This window comes from Euphorbia lathyris, chromosome 6, assembly GCF_963576675.1.
Source record: "Euphorbia lathyris chromosome 6, ddEupLath1.1, whole genome shotgun sequence".
Classification (NCBI taxonomy): domain Eukaryota; kingdom Viridiplantae; phylum Streptophyta; class Magnoliopsida; order Malpighiales; family Euphorbiaceae; genus Euphorbia; species Euphorbia lathyris.
This window is the reverse complement of record NC_088915.1, coordinates 31,170,152-31,189,013: the sequence shown is the minus strand read 5'-3', so window position 1 is coordinate 31,189,013 and position 18,862 is coordinate 31,170,152. Positions and strand designations below refer to the sequence as shown.

The window sequence follows — 18,862 nt, the reverse complement described above, 5'->3', positions numbered from 1 at the left end:
TTTGAGGGGGAATATGGAGTTGATTAAAATGGATAAGAAAAAAATACAGTTACATTCTTATAAAAAAGATCAATGTTATATATATGAAACAGTCCGGTAGAACATTGTGAATGCTATACTGAGGTTTCCTTTGTAAAACGAACTTTAGACTATAAGATTGTTTGTTTGTGATCATAATGATCACAACCACCCCAAATTCTCCAGTATTTCGGAAACAATGACATAACCTGCACCTCCAATCACAAAAGAAAGTGTAATTTTTCCTCCAGGGAGCAGCTCGGGGAAGTTAATTGATGGTGATGAACTTGAGTACCTATCTGACCAAGCCATTGCAGCAGGAAGAATTCCAAAGAGCACCAAAACTAAAAAAAAAAACGAACAATGAAATACATGGCGTAAATCAATCAAGTTTTAACCTGTTTAAGAACAAGCATATTTTTTATACACATAAATTTGAGAGAACTAACATTTTTGCTACCTAGGTAATGAAAAGTAATTTACAACAGAAATTGCTGATCTGAAGTTATAAAAAAAATGAGGATTTGTTTCTTCTTCATTGAACATCAGAGACAGAAATTTCGTACCTCCATAAGTTCCAGCAAAATCCAAAGCTTTGAAAAATATTTCAGGGTTCAGCAATGCTAATGCCAATGGTGGAATCAAAGTCAAAAGATATGGAAGAGGCTTGTTCTGACTGGCAGGGAGATTTAATACTGAATATATATCAAAAGAAAACAGTTAAATATCTTCCTTCATAAAGAATTAAGTAGTCTTTTACTTTTGGTGATGACACCACTTTCTACCTAATGTGTTTTCACAATCACCATCTTGGTGAAGCACAACAGATGAAGTAAATGAATGCAAATATGATTACGTAATCAACCAATCCCGTAAATTGGTCTTACATGCTAAATATAGTGACACATGAAGTAAATGAATTGCAGAATATTCGCAGTGAAATGAATGAAGGAAAAAATTGGATAGAACTAAATGCACTATAAACATGGCCTTCGCCTACAACAAAGCTTTAACTTCACGTTTTCCTAGTTAAAGTTAAAAGAGTTGTATTTTCATATAGCTTGTGTTCTGAATTTGTTCTACTCATTTTGCAGAACTTTGCAGAAGTAACAATAGAAGAATATATTCAGCTTCCAAAGAGTAACAACAGTTATGGAGATCAGGCAGCTAAAATTGCACAGTTTATTATCTAACTGGTACTGAACTTGCAATATGATGCATTTTTTGTTTTCGGGTTTAATTTTATGGGGCTAAATATGTGTTTTTTTCCAAGAGAGGAAGTAACAAACTGCACGAGTAAATGTCAAATGAAAATGCAGAAGAAACCAAATAGTAGAAAAGTTAACCACTCACAGTCAGCAAGGAAGTCAGCCAGACCCAAAACAAATCCAATATAAGATGTTGCAATTGCAAGAAGTGAGAAAACTTCAATAATAGGCTGTAAAATCAGAAGAGAATAATATGACGACTCTTATTTTCATTTCACAAATTATTTTATCAATATGTCACCTAAAAGAACTTAAGGAAATTTTACTGGTATGCTTAGAAAAACTTACTCCCACAACGCCGTTTGTAGATCGCAACTGTTGTAGAGGATCAATGATCTTATCAGCCATTTCAGTGTTTGCAATCGATCCTAGAATAACACCGTTCCATACAAGAAACAAACCGAGGGGTATAGCTGTGCCTAGAACAATTGCAGTCCTGAAAATACAAAAGCTGATGATGAATTCCCATGAATTCTTGATCTACACATAAATTCTAAGTGTGTTTACTTATCTATAAAAAGGGCGGCCCGGTCGCACTACGCGTCCCCGCTGAGCGAGGGTCCGGGGAGGGGTCCCACCACAAGGGTGTACTGGGGGCAAGCCTTCCCTTGCCAATTTATTTGGCAAGAGGCCGCTCCTAAGACTCGAACCCGTGACCTCTTGGTCACACGACAACAACGTTTACCGTTGCGCCAAGACTCGAACCCGTGACCTCTTGGTCACACGACAACAATGTTTACTTATCTATAATTAGAATATATCATTGTGTATACCATGAATGTCATATTGATAATTTTCTATATTATATTATCTTATAATAGCTTGTTTCTTTCTAGATCATTACTACAACAACAACAACAACAAAGCCTTAGTCCCGAAATGATTCGGGGTCGGCTAACATGAACCATCATATAAAACCGTGAAAATCAAGTCGTGTCAGCGACACAGATTCGCTCCCTCCACTCCGTCCTATCCACTACCATATTTTCCTCAATTCCCAATAAACTCATATCACTCTCGATCACCCTCCTCCAAGTTTGCTTAGGTCTTCCCCTACCCCTCACCACTACATCCCTTTGCCACTCTTCGGTTCTCCTAACCGGCGCATCAAGCGCTCTACGTCTCACATGGCCAAACCACCTTAGTCGGTTTTCTCTCATTTTATTCTCAATAGATGTAACCCCTACTTTTGTCCTAATTATTTCATTACGCACCCGGTCCTTTCTCGTGTGACCACACATCCATCTCAACATACGCATCTCCGCCACCGACATCTTATGGATGTGGCAGTGTTTCACTGCCCAACACTCCGTACCATATAACAATGCTGGTCTAATTGCCTTCCGGTAGAATTTTCCCTTCAATCTATTAGGCATGCCGGGATCACAAAGGAAACCCGTAGCACTCTTCCACTTCGACCAACCAGCTTTAATCCTATGGGCAACATCTCCATCTACTTCTCCATCCGTTTGGATAATAGATCCTAAATACCGGAAGCAATCCGAGGCCTGAACAACTCTCCATCTAGGGTGATTGTCCCTGCCTCCCTACTCCTACGGCCGCTAAACTTACACTCCAAATATTCTGTCTTACTTCGACTCAACTTAAAGCCTCTAGATTCTAGAGTTTGCCTCCATAGTTCCAACTTCATCTCCACTCCTTCTTTCGTCTCATCAACCAACACAATATCATCTGCAAACAGCATGCACCATGGTATACCATCTTGAAGTGAACTTGTTAGTTCATCCATAACGATGGCAAAAAGAAATGGGCTTAGTGCGGAACCTTGATGCACTCCAATCGTAATAGGAAACTCTTCAGTTTTCCCAACACTAGTACGTACACTCGTGCATACTCCCTCATACATGTCCTTTATGATGTCAATATATTTCCGCGAAATGCCTTTCCTTATCAAGGCCCACCAAAGTACTTCCCTTGGTACCTTATCATATGCTTTCTCCAAGTCAATGAAAACCATATGCAAGTCTTTCTTCTTATTTCGATAGTGCTCCATTAATTGTCTCATTAGATGGATGGCTTCCATAGTTGATCTTCCCGGCATAAAGCCAAACTGGTTTTCCGAGATCTTCACCGTCCTCCTTAGCCTTTGTTCAATCACTCGCTCCCAAAGTTTCATAGTGTGACTCATTAATTTGATTCCCCGATAGTTGGCACAATCTTGGACATCGCCTTTGTTCTTATACAAAGGGATTAAGGTACTTTTCCTCCATTCTGATGGCATCTTATTGTTTCTCCAAATTTTGTTGAAGAACGTCGTCAACTATTCGATTCCTCTTTCTCCCAAACATCTCCAAATCTCAATAGGGATGCCATCAGGTCCTACTGCTTTCTTCAACTTCATCTTACTTAATGCCATTTTGACTTCACCCTTTTGAATTCTCCGCAGGCATTCATGATTTATCATATCGTGATGGATACTTATATCTCCAACATCTTGTTGGCGATCTCCATTAAATAAGTCATCAAAATAGGACCTCCATCGTTCCTTGATATCCTTATCTCCAACTAGGACTTTCTGGTCCACATCCTTCACACATTTAACTTTTCCGAGATCTCGCGTCTTCCTATCTCTCATCCGAGCAATTCTATATATGTCTCTTTCCCCTTCTTTCGTATCCAATCTTGTATACAGATCCCGATTCACCTTTGCTCTAGCATCTCGTATGACCTTCTTTACTTCCCTTTTAGCCTCTTTGTATTTTTCGTAGTTCTCGTCACTCCTACATTTCCCCAATAGTTTCTAGATCATTACTAATTTCTAAATTTAGTATAAATAACTACTCCAGTTTAGCCAATAGGTAGATAATAGATGCTACCGTGACTAATTTTTTTTATTTGAACTTTTAGGTGGTCTCAAGTACGAACCCTTTTTTTATGTCGCTTTAAAATATCCAACTTAATTAATTGTGTAAACATGGTAAAAATGAAGTAATTGTTTGTAAATATGTAAAATAAATATAAGACTTTAGGAATAAGCATTCACTTGTTTGTGGATACTAATTAAATGGCTATTCTTAAAACAATATAAAATTGATTAGATATAATATTTAAGTTGTAGATCTTTATCTGTTACATGTAAATGACATGCATCTGTGTTAATTTAAATTCAATAGAAGTTCATGTTACGGCTATCTATGGTGTTTCTTAATATTCCTCAGTTATTTCTAACTCGAGACCAACGGGTGATTTTTTGCTTGATCCTCATAAGGCAACCAAATTGCAAAATCTTCAATTATTGGAGTTTAATGAGAGCCTGAGATGCTCACGATAACCCGAGAGCGAGCTAGCCTAATCTATGAAAGTGGAACAACTAACAAATTGCAAATTTAAGCCTTTGTGCTGCTTCTGCCTCTGCTATCTACATGTCAGCACAGTGATCACTTCACCATTGCCAAAATGACTTGACACATGACAAACCGCTCTTCCAAATAGCTAATTCATCCCACCAGCAAACATATGGTTGATTAACCAGTCATTCTTAAAACTAGCGTAAATGAACTAGTATAATTAGCTCTACTTATATGCCATCATGCTAAAACTATCACAAAGAGGTTCCATAGATAAGGAAAATAAAATAATTAAAACTTAAGCTGAAGAGCATGTGAAATGGTATCAAGTGTACTGTTTGCTTGGAACATTCTTGCAAAGTTGTGTTTCTACTTATTTATATGCACCAGGCTATAACTAACTGATCAACAATTAGGCTGATTAATCTGACAAAGTTAAGTGTTTCTACTTATTCTTCCTACGATGTCTACATTTGCCGGACAAAATTACTGCATAGTCTACATTTGGCATGATCATGGTCCATGGACGGATTTTATATGATAACAAGAAAAGGCTGCAAAAATTTACATATTTTGTACACCAACGTCCTCAGTGTATTGGTGTAAACTCAATATCAAGCAAACAAGTGAGAATACGAAATGTTACCTTACTTTTGAAATGTTTCCTTCAAGATTCGTGCAAAGAACAGGTACAACATTCTGTCCAAAGCAGATGCAGAATATTATAACTACTTCACGTGTTGTGTCAAACTAGCTAGTACAAGTTTTTGTTGTTACCTGATAAACAAATGAAAGTGCAATTATAGGTATACTCATAGGAACAGCTTCAAAGTTGGCTTTCAAAAGAGCGTCTAATTGCAGATTTCCACTAGCAACTGCCTAAGAAACAAGATTGTAGTAAAGCATTTAATGTTTGGGGAAACATTTCGGAAACTGAAACTCTTGGAAACTTGTACGGAACTTTTCGAGTCACATTTCCATAACTTAAGAAAATCGGAAACTCGTTTCTTAGAATTTGACAACTCATTTCTTGAGATGTAATATGTTTTTAGAAATAGGTGAATGCTAACCACATGTTCAATAAAGCCCTAATATTTTCTAGATCATCTTCTACAAGCTTGGAAAATGAAAAAAATCTCATTTTTTGATCTATTATCTAACTTGTATGTCAATTTTTTGAATGTGTAAAAAAAAAAAAGGGCGGCCCGGTCGCATTACGCGTCCCCGCTGAGCGAGGGTCCGGGGAGGGGTCCCACCACAAGGGTGTATTGGGGGCAAGCCTTCCCTTGCCAATTTAATTGGCAAGAGGCCGCTCCTAAGACTCGAACCCGTGACCTCTGGTCACACGACAACAACGTTTTACCGTTGCGCCAAGGCTCGCCCTCAATTTTTTGAATGTGTATTTTTAAAAATTTATCGATATATACCCTTATATTTTTGTTTTTTACACGTTTCCCTCATGTTTCCATAACCTATATTTTTTTTACAGATATCATTTCTTGGTTTCAATTTCCGTATCCATTTCCATTTCCATATAACAATGTAAAGAAGTTTAAATGTCAAATTTCGAAGTCTATCTACAGAGTATAAACACAAATAATGAACAACTAATAACATATCTACGAGTGCAAGATACTGAATTGAAGTTGTAATAATGGCTTGATAATAAAATTAACATATCCGTCATGTAGAGAATTACCACAAGAGCTGTGAAAGAAGCAATGATTGCAAGTACTAGAGCTCCATTAACAGCACCAATGAAGCGCTGACTGCAAAGCGGGACAAGTGCAAAATCAATTTACTTCATCCAATTAGAGAAACGTAACTTGTAGTATTGAAACTAGAAAACTTGAGAACAAGCATCTGAAAGTTCTTAACAATAGTATACCATAGGATTTGTATTTGATAGCTGGGAAGATGCTACAAAATCTTTACCCCTTGTTTGGAACAAATTCCATGCAAGAAAAGAATTGAATTTCCTTACTAGAGTTCAATTCAGTTCATTTACCAAATCATTTGGTACATTTGGGAAACATTATTAACATAGAGGAATTTAATTGCTAATTGAGCTAATATCCACCATAAACTACTCTCAGTTGAATTCTCACAAACTCATGCCATCTTTGTCATGGATTCTAATTCTCACTTCACAAGCTACTTTTAAATATGAAAAAATTCATTTCTTTTATTTTTTTTATTTTTATTTTTTTTAGCTTCCAGACATGAAATTTGAGTAAAACATAGTTCAATTGAAATGAATTCCATCCAAAATGGTGTTTCCAAACACCCTCTTAATATTTATTATATATGACAAGATCATGCAACATCCTAGCACAATTTGTTAGAGACTCAGTTTCATATTAAACAATCAATATATTTTCTGTTTCTTTCCCACTATAAATATATTATAGCAGCTATCGTCAGCTCATAAGAGAGATCATAATATGATGATGGAGCACGATATCCTCAAGGCTTGTTTACAAAAATATTAAAAAATAAATGATTTCTTGATTCAAGACCAAGAAAATTGTAAAACTTTGTTTATATATATATATAATAGAATTGATAACATCGAGCAATATTTTCCATCAATTTTCTCCATAGAGGGTAAAACCGAAATATCTGCTACTAAAAATTGCACCACAGTAAGTGGCTCTGTTGAATTTTCACACAAGAAAAAGAAGGTTTAAGATAAAAGTAGTTGCATTTGGGGTCACTTTCAACTGACTGAGTTGCATTAAGAAGTTAGATACTGAGTTAAAACTAACCCAAAAGCTTAAGCTGGCTGCAGGTATAAGCACATGTATCTATTTCTCTCCTGTCCAATTCAGTAATCCGTTATATTTGTGAAGATGAAAAAAAATAAGCAATAAATTTCAGCATTTACACGCATGAGAGGACTACTACGACAATAAGCTCTGTTTTGTGTGTGCGCATTAGTTGTGTGTCGCTCGTGGGTGTGGGTGCTTTAGTTGTGTTGTGTGTCATGTGTGGCTTGCATATTCTGCTAACTTGTCCTTAACAGTTATGAGGCAGTTATGGTTTGCAGGCACAGTTTTATTTTGCAGGCAGATCCTGTAATGAATAGTTATTCAATGAAATTCAAAAGAACGGCAGTTTTAAGTTCCTATTTACTCAAAAAAACAACTATAGAGATCAGAGGTTCTCTCGTAATGAGCCTCTATTAGACAGGAAAATGTAAGGTTTAAGGGCAGAAAGTAGAAATATAGACTTGTTTGGATTGGAATCTCACTACAAACCGACTCATAACTCAATCCCAAACTCGGGACCATAACAACAACATGAGATGGGGAGAGAGAAAAATTCTACAATTTGAGAACCACATAATCTATTACACAAAAAAAAAAAAAAAAAAAAAAAAACATTATTGTTGCACTTTTTAGTTTTGAGCAGCGTTCAAGGTATATTATAATTTCCTATCCTAAAATCAACCTCAAAAATCTCAATGATTTGAAATTCATATGCAGGTAAAACAAATTGGCCTGACATATTATTTAATGTCCACAGCCATTTATTTACTCACAATTGTCCAAAGAAAACAAGCTGATACTGGTCGTCAAAGACGAATATATAAGAAAATACTACCAACCTTCCAAAGTAGCATATGCCCCCCAAAACCAAAGAGAACAAAGTTCCGCTTTCCCATCTGCAAACATTTTGCAGGCAATGAACACCTAGCAGATGTACAAGTACAACATACTCTCAATAATATGATCTAGAAATAACACTGTAATGACCAGATTGTCAAATGGACAAATTTGATACTATGGCAAAGAGAAGCACAATGTTCTTACAATGGTATTCCAAGAAAATTCGTCAGAATATCTGAAGAACGAGCCACATAGGCAACTAGAAGAGCATAATGAATAAAAATGTATGCCCAACTGCAAGACAAATAAAAAATAAAATGATTGTCACATTTCAAGAAAAAAATGCAATGCGCCTATCAAATATTAAATCTGCATTTATGATCCTCATTTTATTTGAAATGGATTTATATGAATTCTGAAGGATGTATGCAACCATAAAGTTTTGTGCTCAAAAGTATTAGTGGTCCATTCAGTTCAAAATGCTAGCCAAACCTTAGTAATGAAGCTTTAAAGCCAGATTTCTATGAAAATTATATTGGTCCAAAGCAGAATGTACTCTTACAAAACATAATTGATCTTTCAAATTTTGATTCTCTTAAAAACATATTGTTCTTGAAGAAACATAAATATCAAACATGACATGAGAATATATCAAGTCATATCGGGAAGGTTTAGGTTAGAAGATAAGAGTCCAAAAAGATCTCATATGGAAACAATAAACCACCATTTCATTTATACCCATAAGAGTATGACACTACATTGATTCAATTAATACACAAGCAGGAAATCCAAAATAATTAACACGACATTACATTTTCCTGTAAACACCTCTAGAATTACAGTTCTAAAACTTATCAGCCTAAGTGTTCCTAAAAATGTCAATTGTCAAAACCACCATGCAGTTGCATCTAGAAAAACTATGTCCTTCCAGTTACTTCGAGGAGATACATCAGCATATAACTTTTCAACCCGTAGAAAAAAGACAATGAATTGTGCGTGGGTAATGAGTTGGGATGGCTGGGGGTTGCTAATATCGTATATATATATATGAGTCGCAAACTAAATCTATTACATTTGTATTACTAAACTAACTTTCCATATTGAGATGGGCTTCAACACTCAGGACCTAGCAACAATTTCAATAAGTCCTATGCTTGCTATGTTGCAAGTTTGAGTGAAGACAGTACTATGAATTCTAAACCACCAAGAAACTATGCTGTAAAAGAGATTACCAAGTATAAATAGTTGCTAACCAGTAACGAAAAATGAAATATATATATGGTTCTGTGTGCGCTTTTCCTTTTGAATTCTGTCTAGTTATATGATTACTGTTATGTTATAGTGTTAATAGACAACAGTGAATCAACTTATCATCCTACCATGCAATTTGTACTCCAGCTGTACCGAGAGTCCTCCTGGCCATTGACACCTGACATCAGTAAAAATCAAAACGAAATATTTGAGCAACAAGATAGCATGACAGAAAAAATAAGATGCACGACTAAACAATTGCAAATTTGCTATATTACAAGATAATTCTATAATAACATCAAAACCCAAAAAGCATTTTATGGTTAATATGCTTTCTAAGGAAGACTTAAAAATTATGATGCCATTGACATTAAGATTCTGTACCAACTCTTACATGCAGGAGACGATAAAAACCAGAATATAGGAGAATCTGTATATTGTTTACATCATTTCTAATTGGTAATCAACAGGTTCACATCTTAATCATGGAAAGAGATATAAGCAGCAGCCAAAACCAAATGTAGAAATAAGTTGTTGAATATTAACAAAGGTCTAATTCTTAGGGAAAGAATCTCTCAAGAGATAATTATTTGAACCCAACTTCTAAACAAATAAATGATAGAAACATACAAAGTATAACCTGAAAATTCCATGGCATTCTCAATAAGAACATTACCAATGATACGCCACCCGAACCCAATTCACACATTGTCTTCACATTTACTTCAGCAACAAGAAGTCCAGTAGCAACCTGCATAATAATTGGAAATAATCTAAGGGTTGAGGTGAAATTACTTTATGAAATCAAATAAAATGTTGTGGTGCCAAATTGAGGTAACGAGAAATCACTTGCATTAACCTAGACTAGAGTTATATTTCTCAACTAATGGCTACTTCTTTTCTTCATGTTCACCCTGCTAACTCCGTCCCAGACAATAATCCACTTTCAAATAGGATGGGGGTGCTTAAACCCATGACTTATTCTATTTCAAACATGCTATTATATGGAAAGACAAGGGACACTAAAATATGAACTTGACAACCATGAACAAGTAGGGTAAGATTTAGAGGAGTTAGCATCATTACCATATAAATCCAACAAAGAATGCAGGCGACTGATGAGGCCAAAAAGCCAGATTCCTGAGTGACAGCAGGAATTGCTAATACCCCAGCACCTACCTGGAGGGGGTTCAAGTAATCACAAACTAATTATGGTAACAATAAAACTATTAAGTAACCAGAATTCATATCTTACCGTCGTACCAGCAACCAAAAGAATTGCACCGGATAGACTTCCTGCAACGCAAAATGAGAAAAGTTGAGGACTTTTTGAGTAAGAAAAAGGAAAGAGAAATGGAAAATTGGGGTAGCATAGTGTACCGGGATCTCTTTTGAGAGTGGATTGGTTAAGGTTAGAAAAGAGCCTTTCAAATTGATATTTTTGGTGATTTTGAGCGTGACATTGAAATTTAGTGAAATGGTGGGTAGAAGTTGAGAAGGGGAAAAGGGATTTTGATGAAATGGGTTGGAAATGGTGAGGAAGAAGTGGGAATTGCAAGAATTTGTAGTTGGATGATGGGATTAGAATTGTTGGGAATCTTGAACACATAGACATTCTTCTAATTGAGTATCAAGACTGGACACAACACAAACTGAACAAACAGTTAAGTCTACTGCTTCCTGTCAAGATAACGTGGGCCCTTCTTAAACTGCCACTTTTTCAGGTAAATTATTTCACCTTTGTAAATATTAGGCCAAAGAACTCATTCGCTCCATAAACTATTTTCCAAAAATGAATTAGATCTTTAATCTTTCATAATTAGCAAAATACTCACATTTCTTCAACATCAAGAGGGACGATGTTAGAATCCGTATCTCATTTTTCACTAAATGGAAGTGAGATTTTTCTTGTTGGTTAGAGATAAAAGATCAAATTTAATCCTAACATTTTTGAAAAAGTACGGAATTAATTCTAACATATGGAATAATGTAAATTTAATCGTAATATTTTCAAGCAAGATCAATTTTAGCCGTATGTTATCAAAAATTTAAAAAAACGAATTTGACTGTTATTTAACTGGCACATCAAACCTTCCAAATAAGTTTGTCGATAAACTGAAGCAGTTTCATAAAAAAAATTATGGTCATTTGTGACTATATTAGTAACACATTAAGCATTTTAGGCATATTGATAAAAAAAAATTGTGATTAACTTATGTGGCAAACTTGGTTTTTAGCATTTTAACAAGTTTTTTTTGTATTAATGACAGATTAAATATCTTAGAAGTAATTGGTGTTTGGAAGGTCATATGTGACAGTTAAATAACAATCATCTTTTTTTATAACATAGGGCCAAAATCGATCTTGTTTAGAAACGTTAGGGTTAAATTTTGACTATTTCCTACGTTATAGCCAAATTGCACTACATTAAAAATGTTAGGCTCAAATTTGACAATTATCTTTTTCTTTTCATGACAAAAAAAAATGGGATCCATTTAGAATTAAAAGCTAGGCATAAAAAAAAGCTAGGCATAAAAGCCTATTTGAGAGTAAATTAAATATTTATGTACGACCTTCAATTTGTCATAATAATATATATCATTTTATGAGTAACCTGTTATTAGAGTGTATGAAAAATAAGTAATCAACACTGTCAACCACGCACATCATCAATTTTTAACTCATCCCTTTAAGAATCCCTTAAAAAAAAAAGTGAGACATATCCATCTTCTTCAACCTTATCTTTTCGTGAACTCTTTCGCGAGAACCATTGTCTTTTGGCTCTTCAAGTATTCAGATTCATTTGTTCTAATTTAGAAATCCTAGTGTTGTTTCACATGACTTCAATTATGTTATAGCAGTTGGAGAATTCTAATTTCATAGGAATTGAAACATTTTTTCCTATCGATTGATTAGTCCGCGTCTCTAACAAGATATGGCCACTCCTTTAATGGCTTCAATTGACATAAAATTGAATTTTGTGTTGAAAACCTAGCTAATTTCATGAAACGTAGTTTTCTTGGTTGATAGGTGTTTGAAGAAATTCGGAAAGAGTACTAATATAAGCCTCAACTTGTTTTGTACAATGATATGATTAAAGTGCTCTCTAGAAATGGTTATATGCATCAAGTTGCTCTTCTTTGTATTTATTTGAAGTTGAAAGTAATTTACAGGGTGAAACAAAGTCATCCAATGCACTTTTTAGAACATTTTTTACTTCTAGAATTGTGATGGATTTCTATAATTTTATGAAAGTTGTGAACTGTGAACCTAATAGGTCAACATTCAAGATACTCATAAATGTTTAGAATCAATAGGTGAATATATTGTTTCAGCAATATAGCTTCGATGCTCGGGCAAGGTTGAAGCGTTTCAGACACTCAACCTTTGGTCTTGTTCGAGAAAGAGAGAGAGAAAGGGAGAGTTGGAGATAGAGAGAGGAAAAGGAAAGAGAGTGTGAGAGAAAAGATGCTTAAAATGAATGAGAAATAATAGAGATATAAGGTTGAAGAAGATGTGTGGGTTCTACTTTTCTCAAAGGATGGGTTAAAATTTGGTGATGTGATAGGTTGACCGGTTATTTGTTCCGGTTGTATACTTTAGTGAGAAGTCACTCATAAAGTGGTGTATATTAATGTAGCAAATTGAAGGTTGTACATATAGGATAAAAATTGTATGTCACCTATGTAATCTACTATCGGTAAAAGAAAAGGGTAAAGTAAAAATGCAGGTAGCAATCTCTAGTCAAAGTAAAGTGAGGTTAGAAGGGATATAGATAAAAAAGGGAGGCCAAATAGTCAAGTCACTATTTACATGGTTTTTTACCTGATTGATTGCCTTTTTTCTACGACAAGTTTTAAATCTTGATGCAGGCAAGGTGAAATGAATTTAAATTATTACTTGTCGGGAGCGGAGAGTAGACGAGCAAGCAGAGCCCAGGAAATAGGAAAGTTTGAGAATACTCGTCTTTATCTTAGTCGAATACCTTTCCATTCCTTCCATTGAAATTACTTTCTCTAGGGAGATTCGTTTGTATCCAAAAACCAATGTTCTAAAAATCGGCCTAGGCAGAGATTTTTCGAACACCGTCCTGATTTCCACTAATCGGGCGGCATAAATCGGTTGATCGATTTTTGGCCTCCAAGGAGGTCTCAGGCGGTTCCAGGCGGCTTTTTTTTAAAAATTGGTCCTTAGATTTTATGTCAATTTTTTTAATTTAAAAAAAACATTAAATAACAAAAAAATTAAAAAAAAACATTAAACTATTAAATTTATTTTTAAGAATATTAATTTTATTTATTTATGATACATTTTGTTATAAATATTATTTTATTGATCTATTTGTTATTTTTTTTAACGACATTAATGTAAATAATATTAAAATATGTATGTTTTTCTATCCTAAATATTTTATCTTATTATTTTTACATAGTATAATTCATATATTAATTGTATTTATATAATACTTTACTTAATAAAAAAATAAATAAATACAAATCCGATTAATTAGTAAGGGCCATGTCCGCCCGACTAATGTCTAGAGTTTTTTACAACCTTGCCAAAAACTGCTAAACAACAGGCGGACAAGTAAGGAATACTTTTGTATTTCTATAACAATTCCTAATAGTAAGTCATCGACTATTTGAGAATACCCAGCTTTCAGAAAGAATTGGTCAAAGCAAGATAATTTCATTTACCAGATAAGATTTTCAAAAAAAAAAAAAAGGATTTGTTACGCTCGAAAACAAACCCTAGGGGATTGAACATCACCACATACATTACGAGTATAGTTCTCATAAGAGGTCATCCCAAATCCTTTCTTCCCAAGTTACCAGTATCTTCTTGCTTATATTCTCTGGTACATTACACTTTGTAGGATTGAGTTTTTTTTTTTTTTTTTGAAGAATAGTTGATAGTGATAGTAAGGATTTTTTAATTGCAGGAATTGACTATTGCTTCTACTTCCTTTTTCCCTTATTTAGATTTTGACGGATTTTATTAATTGGAAAGCAGCTGAAACTCAACGAATTTGATAGAAGCTGTAAGGAAGGTTAGGGTTTAGATAATAAAGAAGTCAATTTATAAAATATAAAAACAAAAATATCCTTTTAAGTTTTGACTGACATTTTGAATTTTTTTTTTTTTATGATAATGCTAATATTTCATTAAATAAGAAGAAGATTGATAGTACAGCAAGAAAACAGTAAGGTACAACACCTCACATAAGTATAGGCAATGCCTAATACATGATCCACTAAGGTAATAACATGACTATAAAAAGCAGAAAAAACCATAAAAGGTAACACTAGCATAAATAACAACAGATAAGTCATATATTTCTCAAGACTCCAAGTTCGCAAAAAAGCATTTATAGTCCATTCTCCAACATTAGAACCATTCTGAACCTTCGGATCTAAGTCCCTTCTTCGCAATCCCGTAGAACTAGTGGTCTACGGATAAGATCTACCTTTTCCGTTCTTGCTAAAACAGAAAAAGTTACAAATGAAAAGATACGAACAACAGATGCAGTTCAAACGGGGTTAGAGATCTGAAAAAATATATGAAATTCAACTAAATAAAAACTATCAAAATAAAATTAAGAAAGCATAAAAAATGGGAGGATGAAGAAGGAAGACAAGCTACATGTGAAGGAAGGGCAAAAGATTTGCAAAGAAAAGGGATGAAAAGGAAAAAGAAAATGGGGTGAAAAGGAAAAAAGAAGAAAGGAGAGAGCAGGAAAGGAGGGGGCGGCGGAAGTGTCGAGGAAGGACCTAGAGAGATGCTTCTCTCACTAGGTCACTCAAAATAAATTGTTTTGACATTTTGAATTTTTCAAACACCATTCATTTTGAATATTTTAAACACCATTTTGAATATTTTAAACACCATTAATTGATTTGAACTGTGCTTGCTAACAGAAGCACAGAATCAAGCACAGAATCAAACTCAATGTACTTGTTTATCAACTTTTATGAATCATATAATTTATGTTTGAAAATAACCCAAACCACGATTTATCTTTATACTTTTCTCTATAAGATTTTATTACTAATATTACTTTTCATATTTATTAATATAATAAAAAATTAAAAAAAACATCTTACGGGTCAAAAATCAAGCTTTAATAGTGTTTAAAAATAAAGAAACCGTTTACAAACTCGTGTACAAAAAATATGAATATTTCATAATATAATTGGACAATTTAGCAACCATTGTCATCTCTACAAAAATCTGGAACCGAAGAAAGAATTGTCATCAAAACAAACAAGCTAATAGTTCGGCAGGCAATGTCCTGTGCAGAGAATAGTGAAATCAAAATGATGAGCAACTCCAAACATCCAAATTGGAAACATTATGTTAACGAGAAAACAAGCTCACTTCCTAGTCCAGTAACTCTATAAGATGAGAAACTTTCATCTATGGACTTGAAATCATCACTTGATCCATTATTGTGCGCACCATTTCACCTTGGGTTCAAATGATCAAGAACTTCCAAGCCAAGAACATTAACATTTGCCCAACAAAATTGTCTGGTGACTAGCAATTAAAATTCATTTGCCAAATCTAAAAATTGCAATTAAAGTATGTTATATAATAAACATTTAGATGTCTTAGCAATCACCACATGAGAAGAAGAAAAACAAAATAACATTAACAAAAATTCTACATCTGGTCCACCTCAAGTATAACAGTTCAACAAAATCAATAACACCTGAATACATTTGTGTTTAGAAAAGAGAAGTTCCCTTGCCCTTCTTGTCTCCACCAATTTCAAAATGCTTGCACCTCTGCAGGAACAATACCTAATCAGCAAACATATCCATCCACAAATCTAAACATAAAATTATAGGCCACTTGGCATAATTTGTCACTTTTGACTCCCTTACTTCTATTTTTGTACATTTGGCTTCATAAGATCTAACTTGACCTTTAACAGAGGATTTCTGAGGTCGAATTATTTTCTCCAATTGTACAATAATGGGTGTAACAGTGAATTGAACTCTATGTGAGACGAATCTTTTTACCATGGTTAAATGTGATTAAAGTAGGAAGGACAAAGTGACAAATTATTTCCAACTTTTGCCTAAAATTTTATGGAGGGCAAACCTTAATAGGATGCTGAGACACATGCTTGCAGCCTTGACATTGCAGCCTCAGGACAATCTTCTTGGTGGTTTTAGCCTGAACAAAAAATACATCAAACTTACGAGTTAGATTTGCTACCTCCCCTATGGTTTATAATTGATAAATTATTTTGATTATGTTTTCATCATAAGATCATTAAAAAAAAAAAGATCCGGAAAAAACATTAGCATTTACCTTCTTGTGAAAAACAGGCTTTGTCTGCCCACCGTATCCTGACTGCTTGCGATCATAACGTCTTTTCCCCTGTGCAGAAAGGCTATCTTTCCCTTTCTTGTATTGTGTGACCTTATGCAAGGTGTGCTTCCGGCATTCCTTGCTCTTGCAGTATGTTTTCTTTGTTTTGGGAACGTTCACCTGCACAAATAAGCAGAGGAATCTATTATCATTAAAAGTAACAAATAGACATTTAACATTTGTTTTCCAACAAGTAGTAGTGAGCAGAGAACAGCCTATTATTAGATTCAGCATACTCCAATTCACAACCACACAGCAAGGAGAAAATCATCTCAAAAATCATCAAGGAAACAATAAAATGAGCTGGAACATTGGCTATTCATACCAGTATATCAAAAACAAGCAATCATTTGAATTGCCTTATTATCTTCTTTCAAAAGACGAGCATTAGGGATTAATACATAAAACATACTGACATTCAAACCATGGATTGGAATTCATTCTTGCACTTTTCCACTAATCATATAATCACTTCTAACAAAGACTAATCTAACACATCTTAGAAAAATATTTAACTTTTGAGCATAAGAATTTCTTTATCAATGCATACGCAATTCCCAATGGGAAAAAAAAAAGTATATATTCTGCCCTATATGCCTAATAATTTTAGCAACCAACAATCAATCAGAACTCTTGAACTGCAAAGTGGAAATAATACTACCATCAAGTTGTTTAAAAACGGGGAAAAGAAATAAATAGCGATCGAAGAACTGCAATCTGATCGAACCCAAATGAAAGAAATAAAAATAAAAATTCACTGCAATTCGAACATCAGCGGGTAGAAAACGAGATAGCAAGAGGCAAAAATTGTTAAGATAGACAGAGAATCACAACCTCGATAGTTAAAATTCAAGCATGCAACCGGAAGAAGAGAGATGCAGAAGCGTAGAAGGTAAAGCTACACTTACCATTATGCTTATCCTCGAGGAATTCAAGGGATGATAGCAGCAAGAGGCCTTCCGGTTCAGATGAGAAGCGACCAAATGCTACGATTTTATAGTAGCACCAATTAGGGCTCCATTGTTGAGTTCGAGTCAGTTTCGGGTTTGGGCCGGACGTATGAAGTCTTCAATGAGATAAAGGTTGTTTTTTTTTTTTCTTGAAGGAAATCAACTAAAATTATTATTGTTTAAAGGTTGTTAAGCCAAGAACAAATTTAATGTATACATCATATAATTAAAAGTTAGTGACATATTAACTCTCATGGCTAAGAAAGCGACTCTCTCTCTCTTTGAAAGCGAAAGCGTGAGCGATGGTGAGAGATCGACCGAGAGAGCGAGATAGCGGGAGGGATGGCGAGAGACTCCGGGAATGGGCCCAATCCGGCGGCGGCCTGTCGGCGGCAGCACAGGCAAGGGAGGGAGCGACGGAGGAGGGGATCTGTACGGAGGAAGGGGTTTTTGTGGCGCTTGTTTCGATCGGGATTCATAAGGGTTGCGGCGATGGGGGCGGGATGATGTGCTTCCCTGCAGCGGCCGGATCGGCTGGATCCGCCGGAGGTTCGGCGCCGGCGGGATTGGATGGAGCAGATCTGGCTGTTGGGGGAAAGAGTGAGGCGAGGGCGGATCTGGCAGGGAGGCCGGATTTGAAGGTATTAGGCAGGGAGGGTGGCTCTGATGGGATTAGGATGTCGGGCCGTTTAGGCGTGAAGTCGGCAGATTCCGTCAAGGAATCCAATGTTTCCTTGTGTCTAGGGAATTTAAAATTATCATGGAAGGATACTGTGATGGGGGTTGTGGAGGAGGAGAATTCCGTTATCGGAGGGAGGATTGATGAGGAATGGGAGGAATTTCTGTCGGATTCAGATATTGACGATGAGGAGCAAGAGGATCCTTTGTGTCCTGTTATCCGTTTATCATCTGCTGATAAACGTTCCCTTCGGTCCAATTGGAAATTATCCTTAATTGTGACTGTACTAGGCAAAAAAATTGGATTTAATTATTTTGCACAGAGAATTCGCGCTCAATGGGCGAGAAAAGGAAAAATCAGTATAACCGATTTGGAAAACGATTATTATATAATTAAA

At 35.1% G+C, this 18,862-nt stretch overlaps 2 protein-coding genes across 2 annotated transcripts; both read right to left on the bottom strand.

Moving 5' to 3' along the window:
* On the bottom strand, window positions 1-11,080 carry LOC136233956 (uncharacterized). Its single transcript, XM_066023695.1, has 14 exons — window positions 10,837-11,080; window positions 10,712-10,752; window positions 10,543-10,635; window positions 10,133-10,207; window positions 9,585-9,634; window positions 8,410-8,499; window positions 8,205-8,261; window positions 6,294-6,363; window positions 5,372-5,473; window positions 5,241-5,293; window positions 1,575-1,722; window positions 1,372-1,456; window positions 585-713; window positions 1-362 (listed from the first exon to the last, which is right to left on the bottom strand). Exons 1-14 carry the CDS (start codon window positions 11,069-11,071, stop codon window positions 181-183), a joined length of 1,410 nt encoding a protein of 469 aa, XP_065879767.1. The 5' UTR covers window positions 11,072-11,080; the 3' UTR covers window positions 1-180.
* Window positions 11,081-16,021: 4,941 nt separating this feature from the next.
* On the bottom strand, window positions 16,022-17,898 carry LOC136234118 (large ribosomal subunit protein eL42). The gene is made up of 4 exons (XM_066023889.1): window positions 17,745-17,898; window positions 16,777-16,956; window positions 16,564-16,638; window positions 16,022-16,244 (listed from the first exon to the last, which is right to left on the bottom strand). The coding sequence occupies exons 1-4, from the start codon at window positions 17,745-17,747 to the stop codon at window positions 16,185-16,187; spliced, it is 318 nt and encodes a 105-aa protein (XP_065879961.1). The 5' UTR covers window positions 17,748-17,898; the 3' UTR covers window positions 16,022-16,184.
* Window positions 17,899-18,862: the final 964 nt, after the last annotated feature.